Source organism: Gorilla gorilla, chromosome 12, assembly GCF_029281585.2.
Source record: "Gorilla gorilla gorilla isolate KB3781 chromosome 12, NHGRI_mGorGor1-v2.1_pri, whole genome shotgun sequence".
NCBI classification, from domain to species: Eukaryota; Metazoa; Chordata; class Mammalia; order Primates; family Hominidae; genus Gorilla; species Gorilla gorilla.
In genome coordinates this window covers 53,772,207-53,788,717 of record NC_073236.2, presented here as the reverse complement: position 1 = coordinate 53,788,717, position 16,511 = coordinate 53,772,207, and the positions used below count along the sequence as shown (strand labels likewise).

Genomic DNA, 16,511 nt, shown 5'->3' with positions numbered 1-16,511 from the left:
GCACATTCTATGTGAATGGTTCCCCTGGAGTTGGGCAACCAGGCACCTTGTGTGGGGCTTGTTAACAATGTACGTTCCTGAGTCCTTCCCCCAGCAGTGCGCAGTCTCACAGGCATCCCCAGGAACTTGGATGCAGGAGTTGGCAGAGGAATAAATGGAGATCCTACCAGGCCTGGGCACCAAAGAAACCAGCCGGGCTCTGGAAATTCTAACCCTGATCCCCACTTTAATGAGACCCTGTCCCTCTCTCACACAGACACACTCTCTCATTCACACACACTCACTCACTCCCTCTCATTAAATGGCTCCTTCTCCAGGAGAGGCTAGGACAGACCCCACCCCGTGCTCCCTTGTGCCCCACACCTTGGAATGCCCAGGGTGACGTTCATCTCGCCTCTGCCCGCAAAGTGGAAGGTGTTGAGGGTCATCTGGGTGGAGGGCTCTCCGATGCTCTGGGCAGCCAGCAGGCCCACAGCCTCGCCTGGCTCACACAGTGAGCGCTGCCACTTCAGCTGCAGCAAGGTCCTCAACCTAGAGACGGTGGTGGGGGGTCAGGGTGGGGGTTGTGGCAGGGGTCAGGAGCAGACACCACAGACTGTCAATGCTGCCCAAAACCAGAAACCTGAAACCTCTACCTCTTACTGGACTCATTTTCCCTAGGCAAAAGATCCCTCTCATCTTCAAATTCCCACCAGTGACCCTGAGATGTCCTGAAATTACACAGCACAGATCCCAGCTGGGTGGCTGAAGCTCTAGACATTCATGCTTGGACTCTTCATGTTTGCCCCCAGAATGTCACATGTCCACTCTGGGCCTGTTACCACAAGTCCCCTAAGCAGGAGAATTTCTGGGTTCATTATTCACTTTTTCCTTTATCCATTCTTTCTTCTCAATTATGACAATTTGGAGACAGCTTAAACCTCCTGCTATAAAAATTAGAAAGAGGTTCACTAGGCCATTATGGGGATGGGGGTGATGAGAGTGCACCCCCATCCCCCCATGAGATTTTTAGTTAGTGCAAATGGCTGCAGACCACATCAGAAGTATTCATGCTGCACAATTCTGTAATTTACTAACCATTTTTCCTATGAAGCCTGACCCTGTTAAGAACAGCCACTAGGAGCACTGAGCTACACTGTGTGTGTATGTGTGTGTGTGTGTGCTGAGCTACAGTGTGTGTGTGTGTGTGTGTGTGTGTCAGTCCTAGTCCAAGCTGAGGCCTTCAAATGGGAACCCAAAGCTCAAAGGATTACTGGAGTAATCAGATCCAAGGCCTCATGAAAAGTTAAGACCTGGTGTCCCTGGGCATGAATGACCTGCCCTGGGTCACACGGTTGGCAGCAGGTGAACAGTGACCAGATTCCCTGACTCTCAGTCAGCCCCACCCACCACACCAAACCCGAGAGCAGACTTTCCTGCAAGCCTCTGTCCCAGCAGACCACTATCCCTATCTTGGCCCAGATGGGGGTGTCCACTCCTGCCTCCCTTGCACTTGTTCACTCCTGGGCCCTCGGGGCTTGTGTGGTGCCCCTGGCTGTCTTACTGCCCTCCCTCTAGCTGAAGTCTCAAACCCAGGAGGCAGCCCTCTTCCAGAGTGAGTAGGGCAGGGGCTAGGAGGCAGGGGCTAGGAGGCAGATTCTCCTGCACATGTTGTGCAACAAATCACTGTCAATACCTGTCGACAGAAAGCTCTGATTTCTCATAACTCTTCTCTGTTTGAGCTGCCCACTCTTGACTGTAGTCATCAACCTTTGTTTCAAATGTTTCTGACACTGATGCAAAGTAGATGTCAGGACGCCAGACAGACAGACTGGGGTCAGGACAAGCGGCCGCCTTCTTCTGGTATTTCCTTCGGCTTTCCTCATCCAACTCATACCACATCCTCAGCATCTGAACAGAAGGATGGGTCTCAGCTATGTGGGAGGGATACCCAGTAGCATAAGAGGGATCAAAAGCATTGGCTTCCGATGAGAATAAAGGGAGACAGAAAGAAACCTGATTGCAATGAGAAACCATCTCCCCATTTAAAATGGGGAGAGACTTCAACCTGTCCTAGGGCACCCTGCTTGACTATAAGCCTAGCAGCTCTTCATCCTGGCCCATTCAAGCCCAGGGAGGGCAAGCATGTAATTTATTGAGCAAACTGGGCTTCTTTTAGAGTGAAACAGGAGACTGTTATGATTAGGCTAGGACAAGAGGCAAAGCCACGACTGTCTCAGGCCAGCTAGGATGCAGTCACTGTGCTGGATCCATGGTTATTTCTGGATCCAGGCTCTTTCACACGCTCTGTGCCCTCAAGGCTGTCCCAAAGTGACTGCTTCAAAGAGATCCCCTGCTTCCAGCTCCCAGGTGTGCTTGGCTGATGGGAGGCACCAGCAGCAGAGGGAAAGGCAGGAGGAAGGGGATCCTGGTATTTATCCTCAACCCCCCTCTAGTGGGTCTCTACCCAGGGCTCTGTCCAGTGGCCCTAGCACATAGTCGTCCTCTCCGTTTCTCATGACTGCTCCCCATTCCTTCACACCTGGGATCGTGGGGAACCCCGAAGTCACAGGCCCCAGTTAGTTCCCCCAAGCCCTGCCTACACCCTTGTTAAGAGTCCCCACCTTACATTCCCATTTGAGAGCCATTCTGTTCTGACTGACGGTGAACAAAGCTGGAGTTCAGGATTCTACCTTCTCTTAGGAAAACAGCCCCTCATCCCACACCCACTGACTAAGCCTGGACGTGCTGGACATTAAGGACACCACCTCCCTGCATCACCTCCTGAGTCCCGGGGCTGCGGCCATTGCCGTTTTCACTCTCAAGTTTCAGGGCTTTCACAGCTTCCTGAATTTTCTGGGAATAACTCAAGAAGGCGCCTCTTCTCAGCAGGGTGTTGGGGTGCTTGTTTTGCCATTTTTTGATAGCTCTGAAGTGGCGGAGAGCTTTTTTGGGATCTGCTCTGGATAAAACTTCATGGAGATGCTGTGATTTCATTATCACCTAAACAAACAAACAAAAAAACAAACAAACAAATCACACACATGAGATCAAAGAGATGAGGGCGTGACAAGAGGGCCATGGAGCACAAATTCAGGGGACCCAGGTGGCTGGTGTGGAGCCCTCATGATGGGGCCGAGCACCACTCTCAGAGAGGCTGAGCATCCATTGTTAATCAGGGCCCTCACTTTGTGCAAACCAGATTTGGGAACCAATGGTCTTGGGAGCAGAGGGAGACACAGGAAAGAAAGTAGCACACTCAGAGCCCCTCCAGGAGCACAAGGGAGTTTCTGGGAAGAAAGGAAGAGGGGAAGAGTGATGGCCAAGCTCAGGGATAGGAACCAGGATGGAAAGGACTCAGCACCAGAGCACAACCCTCAATTCTACCATCAGTTTGTTGACCTTGGACAGGTCACATCGGTTTCAGTTTCCCTATCTGCCAAATGGGGTGACTGCCCAGTCAACAGTGATGGTCACTACAAGGGCATTAAGGTATACAATGAAAATCATGAGTTTGTGTCTGACGAGCCCATGTTCAAATGCTGGCTCTGCCACTCACCGACTGTTTACTTATGCTTTGATACTCAGTTGCCTCAGCTGCAAAATGGGCAGAGTAATGCCTACTTCCCTGGGTTGCAGTGAGGAGGAAAACGGATAGTACTGATAGTGTGCTTTAGCTGAGGGCCCAGCACACGGCAAATGGCCCCAAAGAGTAGGTATTATTCCAGAGGTGCTCGTGCCCTCCAGCCACCTCAAGTGATGAAAGTTCACAGGCTTTGAAATTGTCAAGTGTTTCAGGGCACTGACCGGTGTCTTATAAACCCTTCCCACTCTACTTTCCAGTGGCCACTTGGACTGGGTTGCAAAGCTCAGCGCATTCCAGTTCTCTAACCTCAGTGGGGGAGGCCCACTGCACGGCCCCCAGCCTCCGGGGTCTAGCACACTACCTCGTAGTTGCTGGCCAGGAAGGGGAACTGCTTGGGCTGCAGGAACTGTGTCTTGGGGATGTCCAGGCCATCCTCCCCATACAGGAACTGCACCACACTGCCGTCACTGTCACGGACCGTGAGATCATACTGCACGACCAGCCCCTCCAGGTGCTTGATGATGCACCTGTTAAGGACACCATCGGCTCAGTCCCCGCCGGCCCATCACCTCCCCAGGGCAGCCTCTGATGAGGGTTGGGGGCAGTGGAGGGGAGGGAAAGGGGGACTCCTGTTCTGCAGGCAAACAAGACTTCAGAACAGGCTGGATCCAATGCCCCGGGGTCTGGGCTTGCTCCAGTGTCCCCCAGCCAGGGGCTGCATTTCCTCATGGTTTTCTAGGAGGAGGAGGTTGCAGCCATGTTACTGAGCGGCTTGGCTGCCACCCCTAGACCTGGGCTCCCATCTAGCCCCAGCTGCTGAGATGACTGCCTGCCCCTACACTCTCCCACAATGCAGAGCTCCCCAGAGACCAGTGTCCTTAGAACCAAAAGACAGGCGAAGCAGGGGAGCTGTCAAGGAGTCTCAAACTTGGTCAGCCCAGGGATTGCCAAGGACACTAAGGGGTATTGGGAACCACATGCTGATGTGAATCCCTCCGCTGGCGGCCTTTCTCCTCAGTTTTATCTCAACTTCTCCTGCTCTCTGCCCTGGTCCTAGCCCCTTTGCTTACCTCTCCGGACACTCTGCCTAGGTTTCCCCTCCTGCCACCCTAACAGTGGGCTTCCCAGGAGTCACTGTCCCTCCACCCCAAGCTGTGGGGACAGAGCTCAATGTTAGTCACTACTGTCTTGGCAGCTGAGCCTTCTAGGAAGCAAGACAAGCTTGCCACTGCCCAAGACCTTCTCCCATAGCCATAGCTTCCCCCAGGGAATGGCAGACCCTCAGAACACAGAGCCCTTGGTATAAGCCTCTGAGTTCATGCTCTACCGATCCTGCTAAGGGGAACAGTGTTTGCTGCTTTCTGTCTCAGGCCATTCATGGAAACTTTCCAAAAGTTTTTTCATCCAAGGAATCTTAAACGAGCTGTTGATATAATGTGAAAGACGATGGGAGGAAGGGCCCTGGCACTCTACCTCAAGGGGCACGGCAGATACATTTTACCTTTGGAGATAGCCTGAGCGGCTGGTTTTCACAGCAGTGTCCACAAGGCCCTCTCGTCCTGCCATGCAGTGGAAGAAGAACTCCTGCAGAGAATGGGACCCAGGTCCCAAAGGTGACAGTGAGGACAGTGCGCTTCCTCAAGGGCTCAGGCCAACACCTCCAGCAGCCTTTCCTGACCAGACAGGCCACTCCCTTCCCTGATCTCCTAGGACTTTTTGACCTCGACAGCTACAATAGCCCCCAGTGTCTTCTGCCCTACCCTGCAGGGCAGTCATAGTTCACCTACAATTAAGCCTAGAAATGAGGGAAAAAGCTAAATGGAAAAACCAAAATACATACAGGAGGTTTGATGCCGGTGAGGAATCTGCCAGTGACAAAGCCACCAGCCCTGGGGGTGAACTCATAAGGCTCAAAGCAGGGCAGTGACTTGCCAGACGCCATCAGTGGGGGTCTCCGACCTTCCAGTTCAATCTGGCCCAGCAGGCACGAGATCTGGAGGACAGGAAACCCACAGGAAACTGAAGATCCACATGTGTGTTTAACAGTGCTTTGTCCCAGCAGGGAAAGTATAATCTGACCTTGAAGAAAAGCTGCATGGAAACCGAGTTCTTGAAGGCTAACCTACATTTCTAAACAAACCAGGGAGCCTTCATTTTAAGAAAAAAAAAAAAAATACCTTCCTTTGGTTGACTGATCTGGATTTTCACATTTGGGGTCAGTTGAAAATGGGTGCTCTCTATAAAAAGAGCCATGTCTCAGAACCATCTCATGTTATACCTGTAAGGGACTGGAGGGTCCTAATGGGGAAAGAGAGGCCTGCAGGAAACAGCCATTTATTGTGATCCTCACATTCTAGAGCCAAAAGGGAACTCAGGGCCGGGTGTGGTGGCTCACATCTACAATCTTAGTACTTTATGGGGCTGAGGCAGGAGGATCCCTTGAGCCCAGAAGTTTGAGACCACCCTGGGCAATACAGGGAGACTCTGTCTTATTTTCAATTAAAAACAAAACAAAACAAAACACAACAACAACAACAACAAAATGGGAACTCAAGCTATTGAGCTATTTGCTTAGAAAGCTGCCTGTTAATACTCTTGGTGTGTTGGAGGAGAGCGGTATATCTAGGTTTCAATGTAGTCAGGGGATTTCCTAACGGCTTTCGGCCTTTCTGTTGTCACACTCAACAGACAATGGGGTGGGCCTTTAGACCCTCTCAGGGTCATCAAGGTTTAAGGTTAAGAAATCTCTAGGACAATGTTTATGTTTATAATTTAATATTATGAAAAGATCGGCCAGGTGCGGTGGCTCACGCCTGTAATCCCAGCACTTTGGGAGGTCGAGGTGGGCAGATCACGAGGTCAAGAGATTGAGAGCATCCTGGCCAACATGGTCAAACCCCGTCTCTACTAAAAATACAAAAATTAGCCAGGCATGGTGGCGCATGCCTGTAATCCCGAGAGGCAGGAGAATCTCTGGAACCTGGGAGGCGGAGGTTGCAGTGAGCCAAGATTGCGCCACTGCACTCCAGCCCGGTGACAGAGCAAGACTCCATCTCGAAAAAAAAAAAAAAAAAAGAAAGAAAGAAATGATCATGCAAAATTACGTGAAAATTGTGTGAGTATACATAATGTATCTATATAATGTGAATATATGTAATAGTACAGTTTGTAAATTTGTAATATATATCTACGTTATACATATCCCATCTGCATATTCATAACTACATCTGCCTTTAACATTGGCATGTTAACAGTGGTTAGCTCCTGTAGTGATTTCTACATGCTTTCCTCTTTTTCAATACTTGTCATGTTTTATAGGGAACAAACTGAAACCACCTCCTGCTATCCCCCACCTGCCTTTGCTGACACCTGTAAAGCTGCCAACCCGCCTCTGCACATACCTGCATCGCGTTCACAGTTGAACCTTTGGCTCCCGACTGCACCATCATCTGCAGGCTGTTCTCTGGGAACTGTCTGTGTAGGCCAAAAGGCATGCATGCCTGCAGATTAAATCAGCACAGTGGTCAGTGACTTCACCTTCTTTAAAAATCCCAGAATCAGGATGTAAATCCAGGAAACAGAAGCAATACAGCCAGAATATTTATTCAGACCTAAGTACCAAATCCCACTCGAGGTAAGAGAAAGCCTCATTCAGCATTAATCCTTCCCTGGAACCCCTGAGAGGTCAAACAGGTGCTCCCTGCCCTGCACTCGCTGGACTTCCTCTGCCAGGATCCCCGAGGTTTCATTCATTGGCCAAAGAGCAGCAAAAAGGGAGAAGAAAAGGAGAAGCAGAGGGGCTGGCAGATCCAGTTCGTGATTCTAAAAAGAAGCTGGAGAAGAATAAAATTTAAGGTGATGCCCTTGATTCGCCCAGCAGAGCCTGGCCTGGGTCCTCTCCCAGCGTGAATACCAACATCCACATCATGTCACATTTACGAACATGCCACCCAAGCCCCAGGTAGGAAGCTCTGTCTTGGCTCAAGAGCCAGCAGAACCAAGCATGCCCCTTCAGGGGGATCCTGGGGAGATGCTGAGAAGGGGGCTTTGAGTCTGGGGCTTCTAGCCTGTGCCTGGAATTCCACAGACTCGGCCCAACACAGGAGAGGCAGAGCCTGGGTGGGCGGAGGTGGTGGGAAGAGGGCAACTGGAGGGACAAGAAACCATTCTGAGATGCATCTGAAGACAACTTCCCTACTCCTAGCATCCCCAGTCAGCCCTAGAAGCTGAGCTTCCTGGTTCTCAGGGAGGTGCTAGGAAAGCTCCTGTCAACAAAACCCCTCAAGGATGGAACCTGTCCCCATGAGAAGTCGGTCTTCTCGGCAGCCTAAGGGATGCTAAAAGCCAGGCAAGAGAGCACTACAGACGAACTTTGACTTCTGATGAGCGTTGGCATTGCCTCCTCCTCCCTACTCCTCAGGCTGGGCCCCAGGGCCCAGGAGGCAGGGTGAGGGCCAGGCCAGCTCCTCCAAGCAGCAGGATGGAGAACCCTGGCTCTGGGGCAGAAAGGCAGAGAAAAGCAGGCTGTGGTTTCAGCTCATGCAGAGATTTCCCCTCTCCTTTCTCAACTGCCCAGGAACTGGCTTGGCATTGTGTACTAGTAGCTCCTGAAGCCTCTCTGCAGCCCTGTGAGGTGGTGCCCCTCACAGCCCCACTTCCAGGTGAGGAAACCAAGGCAGGGACTGGTTATCTCACTTGCCCAAGGTCACACAGCAAGTTCAAGGCAGAGCCAGGACTGGAACCTGAGCCTTCACTCCTGGCTCCGCTGCACGAGCAGCAGGGGCGATCCAGGTCCCTCACCCTGCTTATTCACCCCTGGTGGCCCCATTCAGCCCCTTTAATGCAGTCACCCCAAAATAAAAACATTTATAAAGAAAAACAGCACAAAGCATTCTCTCTTGGCACTATTCTGAGGCCTGTATAGACCCTAACTGGGGCAGGGAACAAAGCCCTGGGCCCTTCAAAACAACGAGTTCTACCCATCCCACCTCCCGTCTCACCTAGTCAGCTGTTCAACAGCCAAAGTGCTCCGTAGGGCCCGGGTGAGAATCAAAATGTAATTTTTTAAAAAATCAGCATTCATAGTGGTGGGGATAAATGCATGCAATGCTGGGCTAACCTTGTTAATCTCATTGCTGTAATGGTTCACTTCCTCCTTGAACTTCAGATCAATCATGTTAAAATCCCTCTGGTCCTTGCCCAGATGGGCATCCTGCCATTTTCCTCGGACCTCATCATATGATGCGGCTTCTGGCAGGTTTAATGCAGCCCTGACAGCCTAGAATGAGAACAGAAACACAGCAGAGGCTGAGGCCAAACGACGAGGGTGTGGGTTTTGACTCAGCACACACTTCACCCCTCTAGGGCAGGCCACGGTCTCGAAGTCCCTCCTTACCTGGGGCCCACAGTGGGTGGATTCTTCAATGATACGTTGCCTCTTGACATCTGCCTTTGGCTTCACCAAAATGTCTTCCACGCCTGTGAAGTGAAACAGACAAGCTTGTAGGGGACCTCAGGCCTGATTTCTCCCACCAGACTAAACTCAGTAAGGCCAGAGCACAGAGCCCAGTGCCACAGATGCAGGAAATACCTGAGTAAGGAAGATGATATTAACATCATTATTAACAGATTGCCACCATCTCTTAGGTGCTTACCAGAGCCCAAACCTTATAATCCCCATTTTACAAATGACAAAACTCAGGCTCAAAATTGGGCTACTTTCCCGTGGTCGTATGGGTAGAAAGTAAACCCAGGCCTGGGTCCCAAATTCATGTTCTTAGCCACCAGCTATACTATCTCCACTCCATAGACATGTGTTGCATGAATAGGCTGAAGGTGAAGAAGAGGTTTTGGATGAAAAGATAAGCTCAGGGAAAAAGAGAGAGAGAACATCTCAGTCTGGGGTCCCAGAAGTCACATGTCACAGGGGCCACCCTATATAACTGAGTATACCTGTGTAGGCACACACAGACACACCCGAGCCTGCGTGACAAGGACCACCACCGCAGGTCCCTCAGCATTGCTTCAGGAGGATGACAGCCTGGGTCACTTCAGTGAAGCCTGCCCTTCTGGCTCAAAGGGTTGAGGAATTCCTCATCCTGGGCAGCAGTAGGTCTTTCCACATCAACTCTTGATCAAACTAGTGTTTTTGTTTTTGTTTTTTGAGACGGAGTCTTGCTCTGTTGCCCAGGCTGGAGTGCAGTGGTGTGATCTCGGCTCACTGCAACCGCCGCCTCCCAGGTTCAAGTGATTCTCCTGCCTCAGCCTCTCCAGTAGCTGGGACTACAGGTGCACGCCACCACGCCCAGCTAATTTTTGTATTTTTAGTACAGACAGGGTTTCACCACGTTGGCCAGGATGGTCTCGATCTCTTGACCTCATGATCCACCTGCCTCGGCCTCCCAAAGCGCTGGGATTGCAGGAGTGAGCCACTGCACCTGGCCAAAACTAGTTCTTTTCTGCAACTGTAAGTGCTACTGGACTCAAAAGTCCCTCAGCCAAGATCTGAGTGGGAAAGAAAACAGCAAGTGTACTGTTCAAAAGATGGGGCTGAGATATTTGGAATTCCCAATGCAAGGTCCTGGAGGGCTTCTAAGAACATGTGTGAACAGAAGGGGAAAGAAACAGTTCCTCTGTAAGCAGGCCACACCGTGAAAGTGGGCATTCCCATGGGTTCAGCTCCAGGCCAACTAGCTGTGCCCTTTATGGACCCCGCTAGCTGAGACGGGCTGGAGTGAAGTCAATCTCTTGCCTGTTCCCCCTTGTAGCCCCACTCCCAGCTTGGCCCTGCTTCCTTCTGCAGCCCTGAGCCTCTGGATCATCTTCACACTCAAGGGACCAACTGCTCTTTGTACCATGCACTAAGCAGAGCTAAAGCCTGGCACCTTTGTTAAGTTTGTTCCTCATCATGAGCTGGGTGTGGGATCTTCCTCTATTTTCGTTTCAAAAGTGCTCTGATTTTTTCTAGTCAGCAGAAATCCTTGTACTTATTCTAGGTCACCATTTGAAACTGAAATATACATTTCATGAGGTGTAGTCATCATGCTTCACTTTCTTTGGTTATCCTGGAAGGTACTCTAGTCTGGTTCCCAACTGGAAGTGGGTGACCTTGGACCTTGAGCCCAGAAGTGGCTCAGGTCTCTTAGTGGAATTAAGATGGGGGAAGGTGAGTTTCAGCTGCCAAACAGACTTAACTTATAATCCTTATCCTGGTAAAATAATGGGACATATAAGCCAAGATGTTTGTTCAAGGATGCTCATCCCAGCAATAATGTGAAAATCTGGACGCAGCCTAAATGTTTAATTATAGGAACTGGTTAAATAAACTACGATATATCCATAAGAATGGAATAATCTGTAATTACCAGACATGAGGATGTAGACTTGTATTAGCTGATCCCAAAGGACATTTATAAATACATTTGGACATTTGGTGGGTGGGTGGGTAAGAGAAGTAGGGTATGTAGCACAGGATCCCACTTTTTCCAAATGTATTTGTACTAGAAAAGTCTAGAAAAACAAACACCAAATTACTATTAGTGGTTATCTCTGACAAATGCATGCTGGGTGATTTTAAATTATCTTCATGCATGCTTTTTTTTTTTTTTTTAACCTTTCCATGATTAAATATATGATACAATTAAAATAGAATAAAATGTATAATGCAGGCCCCAGTGTGGGCCAATGAACAAACTCCAGCTGCAGCAGCTGCAGGTCCACAGGCCCTACGCTGAGACTCCCACTCTGTCTGCACACGAGTGGGTCTGTGAAGCAAAGGAGCTTTACTTCCACCATGAACCAGACAATGCCTATGCACACTGCGGTGCATGCCTGACACGCAGCATCTCGCGTCCCCCTAACGCAAACAGCGTGGAAGGGCTGGACCCTGCTCTGTGTACATGGAGGTGCAGTGTCCTCCATAAGCCTGGCCAGGGGCTGAGCCTTTGGACAGATCTGATCTCAAGCCCACACTAAAAGGGGCCAGGTGACTGCTTCAGGGGAGCCCCAGGGCAGTGAGCCCAGCACTCACCCAAGGTGAAGCCTCTTTATCAAAGCCATTTTCCTAAAACAGCGTGCACTCATTTCTGGGGTGCAAACAAGGTAGTTCCTCTTCGTGTCTTAGGATCACCCCGACAGGTTTGCGCAGCATAGTGTTTCCAAGAGCGCTGATGGCCCCACCGCAGTGGGAAGGCGTGGGCAGTTCTTTTGCTCCATCACCCAGGCTGGAGTGCAATGGCACAATCTCGGCTCACTGCAACCTCTGCCTCCTGGGTTCAAGCAATTCTCCCGCCTCAGCCTCCTGAGTAGCTGGGATTACAGGTGCTTGCCAAGACACCTGGCTAATTTTTGTATTTTTAGTAGAGACGGGGTTTCTCCATGTTGGCCAGGCTAGTCTCGAACTCCTGGGCTCAAGTGATCCACCCACCTTGGCCTCCCAAAGTGCTGGGATTACAGGTGTGAGCCACTGCACCCAGCCGGCAGTGGGCAGTTCTGACAAAAGGGAAGCCCCTCTGTGGAGTGGGATGGGCCCTGAGAATTCTGAAAGGGCACTTGTGTAGCAGGGAATGGGGTTGTAAGAGTATGAGAAATCAGTCCGAGGACAGAAACCTGTAAAGGGAGGGGTTAGGAAAGAAACAGAATGGAAATGGGCACGAGGGTGCCATTCTGCACTGTGAAGGGGAATAAGCACTGGCTGTGGAGGAGAGGGGTGGCCAAGTGAGGGCGCCTTTGTAGGAGGAGCCTGGTTACTTCCCAGCTCCTTCCCAAGAGGACACAGAAAAGAATTTCTAGCTGCGTAATGTAGCACACATGAAGCATATGGTCTACAAAGGAAAAGAAACCTGGCAGTTTTGGGGGTGAATGGACTATCTGTTAAGACCCCGCAATAAAGCGTGGTGCACTGGGGACCTGGAAGGACTTCTCCACTGGGAACACACAGAAGCCTTGGAAATCTTCAGTGTGGACGGCTCTCTCTGTCCTGGGCCTGGGAGATGGCCAGGCGGCTGCGCTGACGGGTCACTGCCCCAGGGCAGCGAGCCTGGCACTTACCCAAGGTGAAGCCTCTGTAGAGCTGCAGGTAGGCGGTGAAGAGGCGGGCCAGGCAGGTTAGAACCTTGCCGCTGGTCTCGCCTCCATAGATCTCATAGCAGCAGTGGACCAGGCCGTAGGCGGAGCTCCCATAGTGCGCCTTGTCCAGCACTCCGCAGAGCAGCTCCCCTTCCCTGATGATCACCTGCGGAGGGCAAGGCCACCAATGCCGGGCTGCGGGTGATGCCTCCCGTGGGAGCCACCCACCCTCCACTCCGTGTGTGACCCTCGTTGTGCAAGTCCCTCTACTGTGACCCGCCTAGAATCCTTCATGGAAAAAAGTAGGGCATATGTGAAACTAGTATTTTCTCCCTCTATATATTATTATCATTTTTTAATATAACAGAGGCAAGCATATACAGACCAGCAGTTTTTTTTCTTCCCTTCAGGGACTATACCACAGAGACATACACACACACTCACACTCTTTCTCTCCATGTGTTTTATATCCCCTACTCCCCACACCCACCCACGCTGACTTGAGGTCAAGTATCCTTGACAAAGACCTGTGACCGGACGTGGGAGCTTCTAGTTACAAGGTCTTCCTGAAGTGGCGAGCTTCAACCTCATAACTGTGCCTCTGGCCTAGGTACTTCCTCCCTTGAACCCTGGGAGTAACAACAAAATCTTCCTAACATCCTCTAAGGCCTGAATGTGTACTTTCTCAAAGCTGGGTTAAAGCATTAGAAGCTAATGAACAGAAAAGCATTTCTAGCTGCGTAATGTAGCACCCATGAAGCATATGGTCTATAAAGGAAAAGAAACCTGGCAGTTTCGGGGTGAATGGACTGTCCATTAAGACTCTGTGATAACGTGTTGTGCACTGGGGACCTGGAAAGACTTCTCCACTGGGAACATGCAGAGGCCTTGGAAATCTTCAGTGTGGACAGCTCTCTCTGCCCTGGGCCTGCCCTTTTGTGGCCTGGTTCCTAAGGCTCAGAGTTAGGGGTGTGGAGCCTTACACCAGTTTGATTATCTGAAGCCACTCAGCAGTCTTGCGGGAAAACAGGACTCTGCATTGCCAAGCTTTGCATAATCAATTTCAGCCTTTTTGCAGGAGAAGCCTTCCTAAACTGCTTGTGAATTTTATACTGAGGGTCAAATGCTGAAGATCAACCCTGAACCCTTCTAAAACAAAAGCTGACAACAACTCAGGCACAATGCCTTCTCTTCTGAGGCACAGTACCTGCTTCTGTGAATGTGCCTCCATTTCTGTCTCCATTTTAAACCAATCTGTCTAACCCCGGCACTAGAAGTCTCCACTCCACACAGCTGGACAGCCATACCTGGGACTCGCACATCGAGTCAGGGTTAAAGCCAGGAACGGATCGAGGAGTTTCCTTCACCCAGGCTTTCCCAGTGATTTTCGCCTTTCCAGATAAGTTCAGTGGGATGTGGTCCTCTGGGATTATATTTATGAGCAGCGTTGACACAACCTGCAAAGAAAAAGAGGACAAACTGATGGCAAAAAGAAGAGTTAAGAACTTCCCTTTTAGGACCTCCTGCCCTTGCAATGCCATTTCTGATGATCTCAGGTATGGCAAGAAAAACAGACAGGTCCACCTCCATAGGACAAGGTGATTTCAGGTTTTATTTAAACCAATGAGGAATGAAAACAAAAAAGAACTTCACTGGGATTTTTTACTCCCTAAAATAGTTCTTAAAGTGAATAATCCCCTAGACTTGAATTAAATTCCTAAATAGACCAAAGGAAGGAGAGGAAAAAGTAAATTGTTTTCATTTTATGCCACATACTCAGATATTTCTTTACTATGACTGGAATTAATTATAGCTACTGAAAAGCCAAGGAATCTTTCCCTGGCCCCAGTTGGATCCCTCAGAGGGGTCATCCACCCAACAAGCACTGCTAACAGGAAGCCAAGAGAAGCACTTTCTCAAGCGGCTGCTCTGCAGAGAGCTCAAAGGGAGACAGCTTTATCTGGAGATAACCAGAGTTGGCTACAGAAGGGCCGAATGCAGGCGCACACATTCCCAGAGATGAAGCAGGGCAGGGACAGACCGGCAGGTGTGACAGGCTCCAGGGCTGGGAGACTAACTGCCATCAACAGCGCTTAGTGTGCCTGCAGCAGACCCCACAAAGTAGTGTCTTCAGATGTGTGCAACGAGGGCGCGGTAGCTCACGCCTGTAATCCCATCACTTCGGGAGGCTGAGACGGGTGGATCATGAGGTCAAGAGATTGAGACCATCCTGGCCAACATGGTGAAACCCCATCTCTACTAAAAATACAAAATTTAGCCGGGCATGGTGGCGTGCACCTATACTTCCAGCTACTCAGGAGGCTGAGGCACGATAATCGCTTGAATCCAGAAGGCAGAGATTGTAGTTAGCCAAGATCACATCACTGCACTCCAGCCTGGGTGAGAGAGTGGGACTCTGTCTCAAAAAAAAAAAAAAAAAAAAAAAGTGGGCAATGGGACAGGGCAGTTATAAGAGCAGCTGCCTTTTCACCCACGTGCACCAGGAGCAGGGGACAATGGACAACAGCATTATTAAAGAGAGCAGAAAATATTCCGTTTTCTCAGCAGAAGATGACTAGAAAGGTTATGACCCACACTCTCCATGCCTCAACTACATAGAAGGCCAGCACTGTGCGGTGAGTGGGGTGAGGGAGCAAAGGCAGGAGAGTGACACTTCCTGGGGTGCCTACTTCAAGCTGCACCTCAACCAAGGTGCCACATGCACAGTGGGGACCCCCCAGGCTAGGCATAGTCAAGAATGGAACTTGGTGTGAAAGGTAACAGAAACACACCCATCCAAGGGCAGGGAAATATGACCTGCCACTTCATCTGTAAAATCAATGGGGCAGAAGAGCATTTGATAAACTCCAACACCCTTTCAGGATAAAAATACTCAACAGACTAGGAACAGATCGTCACCAACCTAATAAAGGGAGGCACCTATGAAAAACCTACTACTAACATGCTCAATGATGGAAGACTGGATGCCTTCTGCCTAAAGTCAGGACCAAGACAAGGATGTCTACGCTTGCCATTTCTATTCAACAATGTACTAGAGGTTCTAGCCAGGGCAATTAGGCAAGAAAAGAAATAAAAGACATCCACATTAGAGAGAAAGAAGTACAACCACATTTGCAGATGACATGATATTATAGAGAGAAAACCCTTAAGTGCCAACAAAACAAATTATTAGGGCTTGTAAATGACTTCTTCAAAGCTGAAGGATACAAGATCAACATATAAAAATTAATTCTCTTTCTATATATTAGCAATGAACAATCTGAAAATGAAATTAAGAAAAAGTTCCGGCCAGATGTGGTGGCTCACACCTGTAATCCCAGCACTTTGCGAGGCCAAGGCAGGCAGATCACCTAAGGTCAGGAGTTTGAGACCAGCCTGGCCAACATGGTGAAATCCCGCCTCTACTAAAAATACAAAAATTAGCTGGGCATGGTGGCGGGTGCCTGTTATCCCAGCTACTCGGGAGGCTAAGACAGGAGAATCGCTTGAACTGGGGAGGCGGAGGTTGCAGTGAGCCGAGATCGCGCCACTGCACTCCAGCCTGGGAAACAAAGAGTGAAACTCCGTTTCTGCCCCCACCAAAAAAAAAAAAAAGAGTTCCATTTACATTAGCATCAAAAAAAAAAAAAAAGAATAAATTTAGGCAAAGAAGTGCAAAACTCGTACATCAAAAAGTCTAACATACTTGAAAGAAAGAGGATCTAAATACAGGCATATCTCATTTTGTTCTCCTTTGCAGATAACATGGTTTTTTACAAATGGAAGGTTAATGGCAACCCTGTGTGGAGCAGGTCCAGCACCATTTTCCCAACAGAAAGTGCTCACTTTGTGTCTCTGCGTCACATTTTGGTAATTCTCA

At 49.8% G+C, this 16,511-nt stretch overlaps 1 protein-coding gene across 3 annotated transcripts in view; it reads right to left on the bottom strand.

Moving 5' to 3' along the window:
* Nucleotides 1-16,511, bottom strand: part of POLR1A (RNA polymerase I subunit A) — an 87,510-nt gene that overhangs the window by 19,793 nt on the left and 51,206 nt on the right. For 2 of the 3 annotated variants that reach the window (XM_004029560.5, XM_055378164.2), the window contains 11 exons: nt 13,939-14,088; nt 12,614-12,797; nt 8,961-9,043; nt 8,685-8,843; nt 6,967-7,065; nt 5,406-5,558; nt 5,067-5,149; nt 3,927-4,092; nt 2,761-2,982; nt 1,676-1,890; nt 364-531 (listed from right to left, as the gene is read on the bottom strand). In XM_004029560.5, the coding sequence (XP_004029609.3) occupies nt 364-531; nt 1,676-1,890; nt 2,761-2,982; nt 3,927-4,092; nt 5,067-5,149; nt 5,406-5,558; nt 6,967-7,065; nt 8,685-8,843; nt 8,961-9,043; nt 12,614-12,797; nt 13,939-14,088 (1,682 nt within the window). The remainder of the gene's footprint in view (nt 1-363; nt 532-1,675; nt 1,891-2,760; nt 2,983-3,926; nt 4,093-5,066; nt 5,150-5,405; nt 5,559-6,966; nt 7,066-8,684; nt 8,844-8,960; nt 9,044-12,613; nt 12,798-13,938; nt 14,089-16,511) is intronic. The other variant, XM_063695731.1, reaches the window with a different exon arrangement.